This window comes from Canis aureus, chromosome 33, assembly GCF_053574225.1.
Source record: "Canis aureus isolate CA01 chromosome 33, VMU_Caureus_v.1.0, whole genome shotgun sequence".
Lineage (NCBI taxonomy): Eukaryota > Metazoa > Chordata > Mammalia > Carnivora > Canidae > Canis > Canis aureus.
Window position 1 is genome coordinate 1,841,596 of NC_135643.1, and position 18,900 is coordinate 1,860,495.

The window sequence follows — 18,900 nt, forward strand, 5'->3', positions numbered from 1 at the left end:
GAGGAAGTGAGACATGAAGACCAGGTAGGTAGACAGTGGGGAAAAGTGAGTGCAGGGCTCTAGTGCCAATGAAGCAGCCCCGCAAGGATGTTGGCTTATATGGCAAATTCAGTGTACATTGCTGAGAGAAGAAGAGTTCTTCCCTAAAAGTGTCAGCCACTTTCACACCAGTTTCCTCAGCAGGGTATAAGAAAGCTACAAAACGTTTCTTGTAAATAAGAGGATATTTGTTTCTCCATCATCTCTGGAAAACTTGCCTTCCAATTAAATGTTATCTCGGTAAATATCGGAGAATTCTAAGACCGTCCGACCCACGTTTGGCACTGTAGGACGTGACGACAGTCTCTGACCTAAAGAAGCTTCTCGTACGTCACTATGATGGGCAAGAACTCTGTTACCCGCCCTTGTGCGTTTTGAAGGAGGATGTCTAATGCTATACGTTAAGTAGGATCGCTATAGAAAGTTCCTTCACTGGTTCACATCAGTCCTCCTTTTTCTTTTTTGTTCTGAATAAAGGCAATAAATCTGCGAGAAGTGAGAAGAAATGACACGTTTGGGATCTCTAGGAAAATTAAAATTTTTGTGAATCTTACCTATTTCTCTACAATAAAACTTTTTTTTCATAGTGTTGATAAAACTTAGGAAGTGGCATATAGAAAGTGGCTGGTATGCTTCCAGGGGGCATGGAGTAGAAGAATTAGACCTGGCTTTGCGGCCAGATGTTGTGGTGCTTGAATGCAGACTTCGCTGCCTCTACTCAGGAGGTGAGCGTGCTTATGCCAGAGGCACAGTGCCTCCTTGGCAGAATTCTTCTGAAGGCCAAAAACAATATTTATAAAGTTCCTCCCACAGTGGCCTGCCCTGAGCAGGCTGCTACAGTTACTGTAGTCATCACTATGACGATCTGCATCATCAACAATCTTGTCCGCACCGTGTATGTGAGGTGAATTCAGTAAAGGTCCCGGTGGCTTTGAGACCTCAGAGATTTCGGGAGCAACGGCGATAACCTCTTGAAAGTGCCACTTCAGATTTTCAGGAACATGGTTGCTAATAGCCACCCCACCTTCCTCTCTCTTGCAGTTGAGAATGAAAACCATTGTGATTTTGTGAAACTTCGAGAGATGCTGATCCGTGTGAACATGGAAGACTTGCGAGAGCAGACTCACACCCGCCATTATGAACTGTATCGGCGCTGTAAGCTCGAGGAGATGGGGTTCAAGGACACTGACCCTGACAGTAAGCCTTTCAGGTAAGCGGGCACCTACCAGTCAGCTGTTTCCCAGGTAGTGGCTTCAGCGATATGTTCACGTATCATCAAAATCTTGTCAGACTAGGGCACCTGCGTGCCTCAGTCAGTTACATAGACGAGTCTTGGTTTCCGCTCAGGTCATGGTCTCAGGGTGGTGAGATCGAGCCCCACATTGGGCTTTGCACTAAGCAGGTGGTCTGCTTCCAATTCTCTCTCTCCCTCTGCCCTTTCCCTTGCAAGGGTGCATTCTCTCTCTCCCTCTCTCTCTAAAATAAATATTAAAAAAAAAAACTAAAAAGAAGGAAGAAAAAGAAAGAAAGAAAGAGAAGAAAGAAAGAAAGAAACAAAGAGAAGAAAGAAAGAAGAAAGAAAGAAGAAAGAAAGAAAGAAAGAAAGAAAGAAAGAAAGAAAGAAAGAAAGAATGAAAGAAAATAAGATATAAGTGGCGGAAGGACCTGGTGAGGACACGGTACTAGCATACCTGCCAGGCATCGTGATAGCACTTTATTGGCATTATCTCAACTAAGCAATGTAGTTGATGTCATTATCCTCCTCATTTTACCAGTCAGGACACTAAGGTGCTGAAAGTGTAAGTAACATAGCCCAGGTCCTGTTAGGAGGCCATGAAGCCCTGCTCCGCGCCACTGCACTCACGGAGGCACAGAGCCTGGCCAGGCACTTACAGAGCTTGGCTGCTCACTGCAGTGTGCTGTGCTCGTGGCTGCCAGCTGGGTCTCCTTTCCCAAGGCCCTTAGTAGTTCAATATGATGCTGACAACTAAGGACACAAAGGCGGAAACTCGTAGAAAATTTCTTGTGTGTTTTCTTACATCATCCATAGGTGGAGATGGACAAGTGACATGTGAAGGGGAGACTATCAAAGTTAATGTAGAATTAGTGGCTTTCCAAAGGCCCAGTCACTGTCAGAATTTAGTCGTGGGGCCATGGAGCTGTGAGGGGAGGTTGGGCTCCCAGGCCAGATTTGCCTCCTCCGGGCTCAGGAGAGGGTTGCTTTGTCCAGCCTGGGCCTATACGGTGTCTCAAAGAAGATTTCAGTTGAGGTGATGTGAGGTGTTTCTGGGCATGGATTAGGGGCTGAAGTTCCACTGGAAAAGACTGTTTCCTCCTCTGCTGCCTCTGCTTTTGGCATTTAAATTAAAATACCTCTGGCAAGCCTCGGGTAGCTGCCCCCCGGGAGGAGGTGTTTGCTGTGTAGGTCCAGCAGGGCTTCTGGAAGGCCTGGTAGAGCCAGGTCCATACTGCTCTGGCCTTCTTGACTTCGGGGACTTCAGGATGGTGGCAGATGTCATCCAGGCCTTTTGACTGGTAGAGGATATGCTTTATTCACATGCCTTCTGCTCCCCATTTGGTTCCATTTCTTCTGGCTTAAGGTTTCCTTTTTTTTGTTTTGTTTTGTTTCGTTTTTATATTTCACTATATTCACTTTTTTATTGAGGTATAATTAACATATAATATTATTAGTTTTAGATGCACAGCATAGTGATTCAGCAATTCTATACACCACTCAGTGCTTGCCACAGTAAGTGTAGTCACCACATGGTATTACTACAATATCGTTGGCAGTATTCCCTGTGGTGTACTTTTCATCTCCGTGACTTGCTTATTTTATAACCTTTAAGAGGTACAAACTTTATCTGTTTCTATCTTCCTTTTTTTTTTTTTTTTTAAGGTTTTATTTATTTATTCTTGAGAGACACAGAGAGAGAGGCAGAGACACAGGCAGAGGGAGAAGCAGGTTCCTTGGGGGAGCCCGATGCGGGACTCTGTCCCAAGACCCCGGGATCACAACCTGAGCTAAAGGCAGATGCTCAATCTCTGAGCCACCCTGGCACTCCTGTTTCTATCTTCCTTTATTTATATCTATCTTTTTTATTTCACTATTCTCTCTCTCTCACATACACACACACACACACACACACACACACACATATTTTCATAACCACCAATTGGTTCTTTGTATTTAAGAGTTTGGTTTTGGTTTGTTACTTTGTTCATTTGTGTTTTGGGTTTTTTGTTTGTTTGTTTGTTTTAAGATTTATTCACTTGAGAGAAAGAGAGTAGAGAGAGAGAGGGAGAGGAAGACAGAATCTCAGACTCCCCACTGGACACAGAGCCTGGTACGGGGCCTATCCCAGGACTTGGGATCATGACCTGAACCAAAACCAAGTTGGACACTCAACCAGCTGAGCCACCCAGGCAGCCCTGTTCATTTGTTATGTTTTTTAGATTCCACATATAAGTGAAACATATGGTATTTGTCTTTGTCTGACTTATTTCACGTAGCGTAATATCCTGCAGATCCATCCATCTTGTCACAAATAGCAAGATCTAATTCTTTTCTTTTTTATAGCTGAGTAATTATGTATATATGCCTATATATGCCACATCTTTATCCATCCACTTACCGATGGATGCTTAAGTTGCTTCCATATCTTGGCTATTGTAAATAATGTTCAGTAAGCATAAGGTGCATATACCTTTTCAAACTAATAATTTTAGTTTTCTTTGGGTACATATCCAGTAGTTGAATTGTTAGATTATATGGTAGTTGTAATTTTTAACTTTTTGAGGCACCTCCATTACTGTTTTCCACAGTGGCTGTACCAGTTTACATTCCCACCAACAGTACGTGAGGTTCCCTTTTCTCCACATCCCCACCAACACTTGTTATTTCTTGTCTTTATACTAGCCATTCTGACAGGTGTGAGGAGATATCTCATTGTGGTTTTGATTTGCATTTCCCTGATGATGAGTCATGTTGAACATCTTTTTATGTGTCTGTTGGCCAGTTGTATGTCTTCTTTGGAAAAATGTCTGTTCAGAGCCTCTGCTCACTTTTTAATTGGATTGTTTTTGGTGTTGAGTTGTATAAGTTCTTTATATAGTTTGGATATTAACCACTTATCAGCTTGCAAATACCTTCTGCCATTCATAAGGTTGCCTTTATTTATTTAAAAAAATTTTTTTTTAATTTATTTATTTATTCATGAGAGACACACACATAGAGAGAGAGAGGGGCAGAGACACAGGCAGAGGGAGCCCGACATGGGACTCGGTCCCGGATCTCCAGGATCACGCCCTGGGCTGAAGGCGGCGCTAAACCGCTGAGCCACCCGGGCTGCCCATAAGGTTGCCTTTTAGTTTTGTTGATGGTTTCCTTTGCTTTGCAAAAGCCTTTTATTTTGATGTCGTCTCAATAGTTTATTTTTGCTTTTGTATCCTTTGCCTGAGGAAACGTATCTAGAAAGAAGAACAAAGCTGGAGGTACCACAATCCCAGATTTCAAGATATACTAAAAAGCTGTAGTAATTGAAACAGTGTGGTACTAGCACAAAAATAGACACAGAGATCAGTGGAACAGAATAGAAATACCAGAAATAAACTCATACTTATGTGGTCAGTTACTTTACGACAAAGAAGGCAGGAATATGCAATGGGGAGATGCAAGTGGTGCTGGGAAAACTGGACAGCTGTATGCAGAAGAATGAGACTGGACCACTTTCTTACACCATACACAAAAATAAACTCAAAATGATTAAAGGCCTAAATGTGAAACCTGAAACCGTAAACTAGAAGAGACCACAGACAGCTTCTCTGACACTGGCTGTGGCAACATTTTGTTGATAGTCTCGTCTCCTAAGGCAAGGGAAACAAAAGTGAAAATAAAGTATTATGGGACTGAGGTTTCCTTTTTGATAATGCAAAGGGGGGAGAATATATAATAAATATACATCCAAAGCCTTTATTCTTTTCCCTACACAAAAAAATAAGAACAGGTAGATCTTCTGAAATACTTGCTATCATCTCAGTTACTGGGAACGCTGGAAATGGTTTGTCCTCTTAGAAATCCACTCATTTAAACCCAGCTGTCCGGCGTGGTGTGAGCAAGGTCATTTGGAGAATCAAAGCTGGCTTTGAATCAATTGTCTTAGCAAATAGGAAGCTGAAATTAACTTAGTTTTCCCTTTCTTGAGAACCGCTACTTTAAAAAGGGCTCAGACTTTCCCTTTGAGGCATTTCCAGCATCCCCAGCACTTCTGTGAGCCTGGAGCCACACTGTGAGGGGTGATGCAGTGAGGGGACCCTGCATGAAGGATGACACAATTGAGGTAAAGCCAAAGCTGCAGCTGATTTGAGTGGTTCCCCAGAATTTCATCTGTGGGTGTACAATGAAGTCCATCCTTCCCTTTGAGCATCCCGTGTCCTCCAAGCCCCTCTGGTGTTTATAAAGCAGGAGGTGATCTCTAAAGCCAAGGCTAGTAAGGGGCAGCCATTACCCAAATGTATTGTACGCTGTGAAACAAAAGTAGGAGCTGGGCCTGCACAGTAACAGGCTCTATTAAAGGCTTGGAAGTACATTGGACGCCCTAGAGCTAACTGAGACTGTCCCTGGCGGTGTCCTCGAACCTGCCTCATTTCAGACTTGTCTTCTAGCAGAATCTCTGTATCTGTCTGTCTACCTACCTACCTATCCAGGTGTCAGCTTGCTTTCTCCTGTGCCCGCCTTTCCCACCTGCTGCCCTATAGCCTTCAACCCAACTAGACCACCGTGCCTTCTCAGGACCCTGGTCCCCCTTCCCCACACCTCAGCTGCTTTGGGGTTGGTGTTTGGAGAAGAGGGGAAGGGATGTAGGACACAGGTAGAGACTGGGCCGATCTTGTTCCTGCTGCTTTTCTCCTGAGACACCATTGCCCTTTCCTCAACAGTCCCTGTCCAAACGGGAGCGGGAGCTGGGCGAACACAGTAACGGGACTCTGTCTCCTGCAACTTATCTTGACTCTCTCAGGTCAGAAAAAGGGCTTCGTTACCACCATCCTCTTAAGAGATCACAATGGTTTTTTCAGGTCCATGAGACCCATGTGTATGTTGGGGGGGATCACGTAGAGGCCGGCTCACCAGCTGTGTGGTGCAGTGGGCAGAGCTCCTGTCTCAGTTTGGTGGCCTGAGTGACAGAGTGAGCTTCACACCCTCCATTGTGTGACCTGGACAGATTGCCAAGCACTTGTGTCCACGTTTCTTCATCTCTAAAGTGGGAGATGGCTAGTAAATACCCATCTTATTGGGTTGTTGTGAGGATGAATGAATTCTTGTGTATAAAGTGCTTCATAAACACTGGTGATGTGTTCTTCCTGGCATGCCCTTCACCAGATGGTTCCTGGGGATTTTGACAGAGAGAGGATTATGCTCTGTCCATGATCAGAGTGAAGTCTGAACTGAGTACCTCTACTCAATTCTTCTTTCCCTTGATCTCCACGAGCAAAGCCCACCTCCGCCTAGGACTGTTAAGAAAACAAGAAGAGGGGTGCCTGGCTGGCCTCCATCGGAGGAACATGTGACTCTTAATCTCTGGGTTGTGAGTTCGAGTCCCACATTGGGTGTAGAGATTACTTAAAAATAAAATCTTATTTAAAAAAGTGAGAAAACAAGAAGGTAAAATCTGCAGCTTCAGACTAGCTCAAAACCTCGTGAAAAAATTGCACATTTCTCAATGGGAATAGGGTGTTAATAACTGCGATTAAAAATTAAGTTGAAAGAGCTAAAAATTGCCAAAGATGTCATCCTGGTGCCGTAGAACCAGTTCCTTTCAACTTGTGTTTACCGACTGGAAGCATTAGTGAAGGTTTCTGGTATCTCATTTACGGCTCAACTGGCAGAGGCTCCTGAGGACTATAGCCCCGTGAATGTGTGGCTGTTGTCTGAAGGCGTTTCTAAGTATCTCACTATAGTTATGACTCCTTGGAGTAGGGTCTTAGGTTTTCTTAAGTGTTGCTTATCATTTCCAGGGTCAGAGTTCAAAGCCTGGCTCATATCCCAGGACACAGTGATGGCATAAGTAGCATTTGTCAAGGCCACTTTGCTGTCGCAGCCCAGATGTCAAGGCTACTGGCTGTGTCTCCTGGCCGAGGCTGTCTGGCTGGTTGCTTGATAATCTTTTTCTAGGACGTGGGCTTTCTGACTTTGGGTGGCAACCTTTACTATAAAATGTGTTCTGCATCATGATCCAGTATACAGACTTTGAAGTACACTTGTCTTTTCTTGTTTGCAGTGCACTCTGGTATTTTCTATCCTATTCTGTTAAACGTTTTCATTTAACATATTGGTTAAGACCCTTGATTGGGTCATGACCTGTAGTTTGAAAATGTATCTCCAGAAACTGGAGTGTAAACTAGGTTGTGGTTGGGACTGGATAGGGCAGAGTCATCCCGAGGGTTCTCATGTTGTAGGTAACACTACCTAAACTGCATTCTCCCTGTGGGTTACTTTAAAAAGTTTCCATGAATCAACAAATTTGGGGAGCACTAAGTTAATAAACAGGTTCTTGTATGTGAGGACTTCTAGAGCATTTAAGACAAGCAGTGGTTGGCAGATGAGTTACATCAGATCACCTGGAAGCATTTTAAAAATACAGGTTAGGACCCTTGGGTGGCCCAGTGGTTGAGCATCTGCCTTCGGCCCAGGGCGTGATCCTGGGGTCCTGGGATCGAGTCCCACATCGGGCTCCCTGCAGGGAGCCTGCTTCTTCCTCTGCCTGTGTCTCTGCCTCTCTCTGTGTCTCTTATTTATGAATAAATAAATAAAAGCTTTAAAAAAAATACAGGTTATTCTGTCTTTGCCTGATATCCTGAATCAGCCCCTACAGGAGTAGGATTAGAACACAGTTTAGAAAAGTCCCATAAAACATGTCCAGCTGATCCTGACTTGCTGCTGGTCTTGGGAACCACTTTGACTCTCTTAACTGGAGATCACACAGCATTTTCCCTGGACTCTCTTGCCTTGGGAACCCTTCTTTTGAAGATCTCTTGAAACTAGTGATCTCTGGAACACATTCTGAGTAGTGTTTCTTGGTACTGTTTCTGTAAAAGCTATTTCCACTCCTTGTTAGAAAGAAGTGGGAGATACACTCATTATCATAAGAAGGTCTCCCTCAAAATAGTATCTCCCATGCTATTAATATTAGCCAATATCAACATTGGCCAAAATCGTTTTTGTTTCAAAAGATAATATGAAAGCTAAATATACCTCTAGAACTCAGAGTACTTGATTGTTCATTAACAGGTAGTGTTGACACTTTTGAAGGTAAGAGAACTTTTTTTTTTTTTTTTTTTTTTGAGAGTGAGAGAGCGCCAGAGTGGTGAGGGGGTGGTGGTACAGAGCAAGAAGGAGAGAGAGAATCTTAAGCAGGCTCCATGCCCAGTATGGAGCCTGACCCAGGGCTCAATCTCATGACCGTGAGCTCATGACCTGAGCCAAAATCAGGTCAGCCAAAATCTCTGTTTGTGTAGGTGTATGGGGGTGTGTTTTCTTAAATTGTGTTACCAAAAGCAATTTTTCTGTCAATGTATTTGTTCTTGGAGGTAAAGCTGAGCCTGGCATTCAATTTAAAATATTGGGCTCAGGGCCGCCTGGGGGCTCAGCGAATGAGCGTCTGCCTTTGGCTCAGGTCATGATCCCAGCCAGGGTCCCGGGATCAAGTCCCGCATTGGGTTCCCCACAGGGAGCCTGCTTCTCTCTCTCCCTGTGTCTCTGCCTCTCTCTCCGTGTCTCTCATGAATGAATAAATGAAAGCTTTAAAAAAATAAAATATTGGGCTCAGAGTTCTCTAGAGAGTCAGGAGGAGAATGGGGTTGAAGATAAAAATAAAACTCCTGCCTGCTCTATTTACAATTGGCAATAGAACATGAAAAGTAGCAATTTTCTCTAGTATCTTTAGATAAACTATTGTTTAGATGATTCACTGGGTCTGTTTTCCGAATCGGGGACTGGCGGGAGGTGATCGGGAGCGGGGTGAGATTTGCTAAGCCCTGACGATTGAATCCTGCCCTCGCATCGCCCCCATGTAATTCCCACGATCCTGTCCTGAGAAGGAAGCACTGTTGTAGCCACATCTGATACAGGGAACACCGAGGCTTAGGGACTGTGCCCTTCCCAGGATTGGCCAGTAAATTGCTGCGGCCAAATCCAATCCCTGGTCTGTGAGGCCCCGGTGCTTTGCTTCTCTCCCTACACCGTGCTGCCTTCCTCTTCCAAAGTCTCCATCTTCCTTGGTGTCTACCTTGTTTGCTGATCTGGCGGGTACCGGCCAGCCCAACCTGGGCCTTCCCCGTGTGAGCGTATTGGCACAAACGTGGCCAGACATGCCCGTCGTGCTGTATTGTGCGCAGTGACTCCTCCCGATGCTCCACGTGCCTGCCTTTCCGATCACTGCGTAACTAAGGAGGAGACGGTGTGCTATTCTGTGTGTCCTGTGATACAGTAAGTGGAGCCTTGGCTGTATTTTTGGAAGCAGTGAGTAGAAATTATATGAAGTGAAATGTCCTATTCAACTTCACAACACTCTCCTTGGTTTGTGGCTTTTAAATAGTCTTCAGGAGACCTATGAAGCGAAAAGAAATGAATTCCTGGGAGAACTTCAGAAGAAAGAAGAAGAAATGAGGCAAATGTTTGTGATGAGAGTGAAGGAGAAAGAAGCTGAACTTAAAGAGGCAGAGAAAGAGGTAAGTGAGCCATCTCACCTTACCAAGCCTTCAGGCCGGAGGCAGGCAGGCCAAGTATGTCCTTAATCCATCACATTTGATAGAGCTTCGTGCTCTCCTCGGTTCTTTCTGCATGGACCTTGTCACACGAGCAGCACACTAACGTGGTGAGGGCAGCAGGTCAGGTATTCTTATCCCCATTTCACAGATGATAAAACCAAGAGTCCTCGACGTTAGGTGATTTCTGCGGTCAGACACCTAGTAGCAGAGCTGAAACTAAAACTAGGCCTTAGGTCTTCAGATGTGGTCCCGTGTTCTGTGGGGCTCCATATTTCCTCAACTTACGACTCTTGCAACATAAGATTTGGGATTCCGGGACTATAATTTTTTTTTTGTCTGTCAGCCAGTCTGTGGAGGGGCCCTTGTGCGCAAGCTGGTGGGCTGTGGTCTCTCTGTACACCATGTCTGTACGTGTGCTTCTTGCTTTGTGGGCACGTACTCGCTGTGCCAGGGTCCTTGTGACTCCGTCTCGCTGCCCATGACCAGGCCAAGTGAACTGCCTCCTAGAAGCTCACATGGATTCCTGCTATAACACTCATCTCGTTGAGGCGGGTGGGGGGGAGGGGGGGGGGAGGCAGCGAGGGAGACAAAATAATCTATTTGTCTCTCTTGGTACATAATGAGTATCTCAAGTGCTTGACCTGTGGTTCTGTACATTTCCAAATTGTCTACATAATGTCCTTATCATTCCCCTTTAATTATCTTTAGAAAGACTACTGAAATTCAAAGGTTATTTAAACAGCTAAGCACTCAATATAGTTTTGCTGCAGAGAAAGTTGAGAGTTGTTATCATTGGTCCATATTGTTGGATGCTGGATAGAAATCTAAAACGATCTAGTAAGAGTTTTTTCCTTAATTCTTTCCTTCCTTCCTCCCTCCGTCTCCTTCCCTTCCTCCTTGCTTTTGTTTCTGCCTCGTGACAATTTTCTAAATTCAATTTGTCAAGAAATTTGCCAGAAACTTCTCAACATACCATTTGAGTAGCCTGTATCACCTGTGGTCACTGTGTATGTAAGTGTGTATTTCACACTTTGAAAAAGGACCAGAAATAAAGATCTACTCTTACCGCTCAGGTGAATTTCTAATTAGGAGTATGGATAACTTTTTAATTTTCTTCTTTATGCTTTTTACAATGACTATGTATTTTATTATCAGTGAAAATGAACAGGACTCCCTTTAGTGCCCAGGCATCCAAGTCTCAAAGGTGTGGAGCGGGGCTGGGAAGGATGCTCTTTACCAGCTCAGCCTGGCTCCCCCAGCAGCACCTCATGAGCTGGCTCCCCCAAGGAGCGCCACACGGTGCTTCCCTCGTGGGGGTGGGGCGACAGCACGTGTAGCAGCATGAAGCCCATTTTGTTTTTGAATAGATCCAAATGGCCTTCACCAAGCTTACCCTCCTCTTTTCTTCCTCAGCTTCATGAGAAGTTTGACCTCCTGAAGCGGACACACCAGGAAGAAAAGAAGAAAGTGGAAGACAAGAAGAAGGAACTGGAGGAGGAGGTGAACAATTTCCAGAAGAAGAAAGCAGCAGCTCAGCTACTACAGTCCCAGGCACAGCAGTCTGGGGCCCAACAAACCAAGAAAGACAAGGATAAGAAAAAGTAAGCGCGTGTCCCCCCCCCATGCTCTGGGGCCCTCTAATAATTTATTCCTTTTGCATGTTTCTACGTTCCCATTTACAGACTGGAAACTGGTCTGTTACCAGAGAGATAAAAGCAAGTCTTTTCTCTACAGTGCAGGGAAGATACTACAGGTTTTTAAAGTATTTGTAAAGGGCACACAAACATTAATTTATAAAACTTGACCCCTTGACCAAGCAATCAGGGCTGGAGGAACCTGCTGTCTCCAGTGGTGTCTTCTGCATCAACACTAGGACTTTGGAGAAGACGGTCTATTTCTCTTCACTGCCCTCTGGAGACAGTCCTCAGGCCTCGTGATGAAGGGCATCCTAAAATGATGATTGTGAAAATTTTTCTATTCTGCGTTGTGAGGCTTGATAAGCCAGTCACTGCAAGTCTGGTTTCCAAAATGGGAGATTGGAGCAAACTACCAGTGGCCGCTAGTTTTCCCCTAAATTCCACAAGGTGGTGAATTGTTTCATTGTGGAAATGGGATCAAAACACCCTTCCAGTTAAGGCAGCCCTGCCAATCCTCAAAGCACACAAAAGAATATTCTAAGATATGGCCTTGATTTAATGTGCCAAAGGGTCCGTCCAATTCTGCTCGTAAGCTAGTCGCTTCCTTCAGTACTCAACAGCGGCTGCCTGAGGGAGGCGGGGGCCTGCCCTGACATTCTCTCACGATCGGAAGCTCTACAGCAGACCACCTTCATGCCTCGAGAATGCAGTCTTAGGACCATCGCTTCTGACCCGACAGGAGGCTCAGCGGTCCGTACGAAACCAGATAGTAGAGCCTCGGTGGCGGCTGCGTGGCGGCCCTCCTGTGTCTGTTTAACGAGCAGTGCTCTTAGGGCAGTGATGAGGCAGCTCAGACTGTGTCTCAGGATCCTTCCTCTTTACCCTGAGGTGCCAAGCTTCCAGAGGAAAAACTGACGATTAAGTGAACAGTGCAGATACTGGTAGGCAAAAAATTAAATCTTAAAAAATAGAGCAGATAGGGTTGGATCTGCGCAGTAGTGGAGACCTGTCACGGGGGAGTGAGCACAGTGGTGCTGTTCTCGTATTCTTGGTGAACACATAGACTCACCCCTGAGGAATATCGTTGTGTTGCCTGTAGGCAGAGGTCACAACGCGGCACCATAGTGACACCGGAGTTTTAAATGATACCTTACAAACTTGGACTTTCCAAGCTCTGAGACAGCAGAAAAGGTGTCAGGAGAGCCAAGAAGTAAGCACATTTTCTAAACAATTAAAAGGAGTTGGTGTGGGTGTGGTGTGATGTTCATGGGGTTGGTAGATTCAAGTGATCAAGAACTCCAAGGGCTGAAATTTTAGTTATGCTGGATAATTCTGAGCGTAACAGTTGCCTAGATTATAATCCAGTTCAGAAAAGTGCTTTGTACAATGCATGTTGGGGGAGCATCAGTCACTCGTGGTGACACTCCCCAGGCAACATTGAGAGATTAGTGAATCCAGTAAGATGAAATGAAAGTCATTTGGCATCATACCCTTGTTGATCCTAACTAACCCAAGATAAAAATAGGGGTGTGTGTGTGTGTGTGTGTGTGTGTCCGTCCGTCCACATCTATAGGCATGGATGAAATTAAAAAAAAAAACTGCTGACTCAAAGCTTAGGAAATCCAAAGTTAAGTTTTTCTTACCCTGAAGCGCTAATGTGCATAAAGGTACACGTTTTAGAATTAAAGATGTCTATAAAAGACCAGCAATGTTCCAAAAATATCCAAGGATATTTCCTGTCCGCTGGATGTGCCTTTAAGCAATACAAGTTCCATGAGCTGATCCGTACTGTGCCTCCACTAAACAAAGTCTATGTAGTAACAGACTTCCCAGTGTAGGGGGGTTTCTCCTTGCCCTTTTGAGCATTTTAGGTTCTTTTCATCCCAACCTTGGGCCTTAGCGATATATAATGCTTTTCAAGTTTACATGAAGTATGTGTAAATTCAATTTTAGCCTTATTTATGCATTCTCATGTATTATTAATAGAATTAGACTTAATTTGGTGCACTGTAGTGACCAGGTTTTGTACCTGACAATGGCACATATTTTTTTGTTAGGTTCTTAACCTTTTCTACACCTTTCTCATTTGAACACTGAAAGCGACTGCCACTTGGGGGCCTGAAGTGTAAAAGTTAAAGAACTCCCCCTCTTAGGGCCAAGGGAGAGTTTTGGTTAGAGAGGACTACAGAAAGACAGTCACCAGGGTCACCAGAGCAGCACTTTGAAAACAAACGGAAGACTCTTGCCTCCTCACCTAGCTGGAGGAGATGCCGAAGCCCCATATGTGCCGCTCAGGAGCTGGCGTTTCAGGGAAAAAATTGTTATAAAAGAGATGCTTATTTATTCGTTTGCTCTGCTTCCACCTTGAAAATTAACTTAGGTTTTCTAATAGTTTTAAATTGTTTTTCTAATGACACACTCCCTTTTTAACGTAGGTAAGGCTTTATGCTTCTTGACCTGTAGTGGCATAAGAGCATATAACATTTCCTAAGGTTACAGACAAAGTAGAACTAACCCTGGCACTGCCATTAGTTGGACCCCATCTCCTGCCCACCCTGGCCAGCAAGGCACTTTCCTTGTCAGCGGCTACACCGCACGGTGGGACTGCCCGAGGGTAAGTTGTTCAGTGGACAGTGTTCTTTCCTGAAAACTTTGCACAATTTCCAGTAGGCATTGGTGGTTACGTTTCATCCATCCCCAAAGAAGGTTTTAAAATCCATCATTTTAAAACTGTACCTGGCATCTGATAACTATAGTTTATATAGTCATCCACTCATCTTTTCAAAAGAAAACTTTTATTTTTGATTCTCGCTAATGAATGAGGTTGCATGTTTTGGACTCACCTAAAATGAGACCTGTGGATCTCGGGTTTGGTGTTGCATCGTACCTAAATGAGGGGAAGGCTCCTGGCACTGCCGTAGCTGTAACCAGAATGACTGTCCTGTTTTACCTTTCCAAGTGGATTAATAGCATGCCCTCCACCCACTGTATTCCAGTCCCCAAGTTAATTGTTCAAAGACATTGTTGTAGATTTATTCTCTGACTCCAGCCACTCAGAAATGGAAAGATGTGGCTCCTATTCAATACCAATGTGATGACCAAATCTAATAGATGTTTTATGTTGAGAAAATGAAAATCAAAGGGTATATCCTTCTACTATAACATGGAGTGGTTTCAAGAAATCACTCAGAAATTCTAAATTACAGGCAAATGGAAACTAACTATATGTTCTTTAATTCAATATTAAAATTTTGCTTTTGCTTGTTGTGTAGAATAGCTTACTCAGATTCGTGGTTTTAATTTCTGTCAATTCCATAATCATTGCATGAGTATTCACCATCACCGAATGCTGGTGCTGGAGCTCCTAATTTTCCTTTCTTTTTTATTTATTATTATTTCTAACTTTTTTGTTTTGTTTTTTAACTTGCAGTGCAAGCTTCACATAAAGCCTGGCAAGCCAAGGATGGTCCCGCATTCACCTGCTTTTGCAGTAATATTGTATCTCTGCCATCTGTGTCCTTTTATTTTATTTTTTTTTTTTACCCTTCCCCAGACACCAGTAACTATTAACTCATTTCGCTAAATGTTGTTGGGTAGTGAAAAATGGTAGAACAAGAGAATAACACCAACAGCTATGTGCAGCTGGACTTTGTTTCTGGAAAGTAAATGATTTGCCTTTTATGCCTGTTCAGAGTGGCAGCAGGAAGCATGCCTGTTGCTTGTATGTTGCTTTGGACCGAGGGACGGAGGGTCAATGGCTCCATGTACGTCTGTCAGGAGAACTTCTCACCGCCTCAGCAGCTGAACTATAACCCCGAATACCATGACAACAATTTGCCTTTCTTGATTTCTCATCTCCATGGTGGCAGAAGCCCTGAACTCACTCTGCCTCTTTCCACACCTACCCCAACCCAAGGTAGCTTCGTATGGAGGCAGAATGATGGTTTAACTTTTTAGGACTTTTACATTTGCATGGATTTTTCATTACTATGATAACATTATTTGACCTGTGTTGTGGGTCTCATCAGATTGTCCCCTCTTACAGCTTTAAAAATGTTTCTGAACCACCCCCCCCCCTCAGATCCTGGCCAAGTTGGACCATAATGAGAAAGCTGATCATGTTCCCTTTTATCAGCACATTGACCCTCTCATAGAGACCTGCAAGGTCAGGTCAGGTAACATTGCCTAGTGGGCTGCCCACAGCCTCCCTTTGCTTGTAGTAAGTTAGCACTCTTTCATACTCTCTGTGGGCAATAGCTGATTCTAGGACATCAGAATTTCAGATAATACTTTTCAATAATCATGAGACAATTTTCAGAAATATATTAAATAGAAAATTTGTTATAAACTCTGTATCATTTGCAGCACCAATTCTGAGGGGACCTTGTCAATTCCAGGTAGGCATGGGAAGGAACGTATAACACAAGCCCATGAGTGGAAAAGGTAGAAATTCAACGGCACATCCAGCATCCTTGCATGGGCTCCTTCCCATATCTGGCAATAAAGGGAAGAAGCAATAGAAGAGCTGACCTTGCAAATCCAGTTGTCTTGAAGGAATCTCCTCACCTTTTCGCTCACCATGACTAGCTCGACCCGAGCTCTGCATCCAAGCATCGTCCCGCCACAGGGATTAGGGCCAATGCACACACCGTGACAGACTACATACCACATTCGTATGGGGGGGCATGTTTAATCTGCCTTCTCTATCCCTTTGTGAGGCTTATCTTTTCATCATCTTGATTCCCCCTCTGCTAACAAGATTGTGCCGCCTCCTAACTCTATAGTCTCCTGCTCCTCACTTGAAAGAATAATACATCTCATGAACTTGCTGCTCACATCTGCACTTCCTTCTGGCCACCATTAGCTGTACTTTCGGTAAACAGAGTGGAATATGCTGTACCCTACCCCCCCACCACACCATTTTTTTTTTTTTTTTTTAATAAGTCTTTAGTTGATTCCAATAAAGTTTTCTTCCCTTCTCATCCTCAACCATGCTTTTCAGGGAAAGATTTTATGATTTTTCATGAATTGATTTGACCTATAATTAGGCAAAGTAAAAATTCAGTTTCACTGAAGGCCAAAGCTAGAAACTGCCAAATAGAAGCAGCAGTGGGGGTATAAAGACAGGTTTAGGAGCCAGTGGACTAATGGTTTTATTTTGCTTTGTTTTTTAATTATTCTAGTCCAACACTAGTACTGGAGCAGCCAAATACTAGATGGCATGCCGATTCTAACCATGGCTGAATTTGCTCATATGCTGTGCACCAGACAAAAGCTTGAATACTTGTGTGCTTGTCCCAACCGCTGCTTGTGTAAGCATTTTTGTGCCTTGTAACAGTACACTTCTAAAGTCCAAAAATGGTCACTTTAAAATTATCATTTTTAATGCATCACTAAAGCCTTTTCAAAAGTGAGCCTTGCTGTGAAAGGCATCCAGCTGACTTTTTGATTCCAAGATTGTTGATTGGTTATTCCCCACCCCAGTGAAAATTTTCACAACAAAATAAACCATATGGAGAGTCAGGGAATAAAAAGTCAAAAGAAAGTTCTAGAAGCTTTTTTTTTTTCTTTTAATATGTTGCTTCTGAACTCTTTTCTGCCCCCACTCCCTGGCCCCGTTTGGTTTGTTGCTGCCCTTCTCTTCTTTCTGTATCTGTGCCTTTTTTCACAGTAGTCCTTGGCTCTGCACGGAATAAATGATACCCTCAAATCTAATTGGATGTGCTTTCGCCTTTGCATGTAAGTACAGTAGTAAGAAAACTTTGGGATCTTTCTGACTTTTTTAAATTAGAGAAACAAATGGGATAGATGGATTTTATTTTTTTCCTTCTTGGAGGGAGGTAAGGAGGTAATGGTTTGAGTAGCCTTTATTTAAAAAAGACACTAAATATATTTAAAGTAGCCACATTTGTACCTTTTCCACAAGAAATTCAACTTTTCCTTGATACCAGTATGAAAGTCAGAAATTATTCTTCCCAGGCTGTGTCCTACACAGTATTGTGGGCATCACTGGATATTACAGAGGGCCCTTGGTTCTGAGTTTGTAATAAAGTTAGTATAAAAAACTACCAGCTTTCCTTTGCAGAAATCCAAGAGGATAATATTTTTTATGTTAGATTGCCTTTTTATGCCTGCTTACTTTTTTGATGATCTTGGTTTAATGGTTTTCCCTCCTGCTAACTGCTGGCAGTGAACACTTTTTTTTTTTTCAGTCAGAAGCTCTAACTAGCCTCTCCCCATAGTTTCTGCTCAACCTTAATGACCATTGCTTCTGGACTTCAGGTCCCTGTAACAGTTGTATAGAATGTAGAATGTGATGGAAAAGCATTTGTGAGAATTTTCTGGCAGTTAGAGACTATGTTTTCCCAGCCTAGGCTCCTTATTGGTCAGTTTGTCCAGAAAATGCATCTCAACCAGGGGAGCATTTAATGTCACACTGGGCACAGGTTACTTACTATCTTCCTTCTCTGCTTTGTAATATCACCAGCAATAACACTTATTCTTCATATCTTGTGCACCTCAAATGGATTGAGTTTCTTCACTTTCTTGACATATCCATAAGTGTTTCACATACAGACTGTTGAATTTGGGTTTCAGCTGTTACCAACCCATGTCATACTGTCTCTGTGTAGTCCTTCCAAACCGTCCTTTCAGATCCCTCTGCTTTGCCATTTGCAAGTGTCTGAAATCATCAAGTCTCTGCTTCCAGAAGTCTTGGTTCCATTGACAGGATACATAAGTGATGACTCTTTAGTAGAAATTATGACCTACAAAGTCTAGATTGTATGTAGGTATGAAGGGAATTTTCTAAATAAAAGCTGTGAACAGCATTAGAACTTTGTCTATTTCTTAATTTTAAAATATGCTGATATGCCTTAAACTGTAGTTGTAGATCATTGTCATTTTGCTGTTTGAAAATAACCAATGTGTTTCTAAAAGTGTTGTGTAATCTACCTTTGGTGTTAATACAGAATTGTCATATATGTAAGCTGCATGTTAGACACTTGTCTTTTTTAAAAACTAAAATAATTGTATCGATATGAAGTATATCATTTTTTCAAGTAAGAAAGTAATCACTTAGCAAATATGCTCAGTAATTTGGTGTCTGTTAAGGTAGGAGAGTGGTGGACAGGTAATCTATGCATATATCACTAGTGCCAAGACACAAAGTGGGGGAAAATATATTTTTACCCAAACAACGTGTGCCCTTTTGTGAGTTCTTTTTAGTCAGTGTTTGGTATGCATATGTACACATGATTATTATATTGGATAAAAGAAATTGGAATGAGAGTCTCATGCTTTCCAGCCAGGTGGATTTCAAACGCTACTGTCCGGGCAGCAGCAACTTCTCTGAGATACTTGCCATGTGGTATCCTGTACTTCACATATGGTCTCTGCCACCCTTTCTCTCCCCTGTTCCCCTCCCCTTCTGTCCTGATTATTGTCCGTGGCACCCCAC

General features: G+C 43.3%; 1 protein-coding gene across 15 annotated transcripts in view; it reads left to right on the forward strand.

Moving 5' to 3' along the window:
- Positions 1-18,900, forward strand: part of SEPTIN11 (septin 11) — a 105,083-nt gene that overhangs the window by 70,962 nt on the left and 15,221 nt on the right. For 7 of the 15 annotated variants that reach the window (XM_077882576.1, XM_077882578.1, XM_077882588.1 and 4 more), the window contains 4 exons: positions 1,081-1,249; positions 9,633-9,765; positions 11,218-11,405; positions 17,113-17,180. In XM_077882576.1, the coding sequence (XP_077738702.1) occupies positions 1,081-1,249; positions 9,633-9,765; positions 11,218-11,405; positions 17,113-17,137 (515 nt within the window). In that variant the 3' untranslated portion in view covers positions 17,138-17,180. Of the gene's footprint in view, positions 1-1,080; positions 1,250-9,632; positions 9,766-11,217; positions 11,406-14,871; positions 18,641-18,900 lie in introns of those variants that run through there. The other 8 variants (XR_013371085.1, XR_013371086.1, XM_077882579.1 and 5 more) reach the window with 5 other exon arrangements.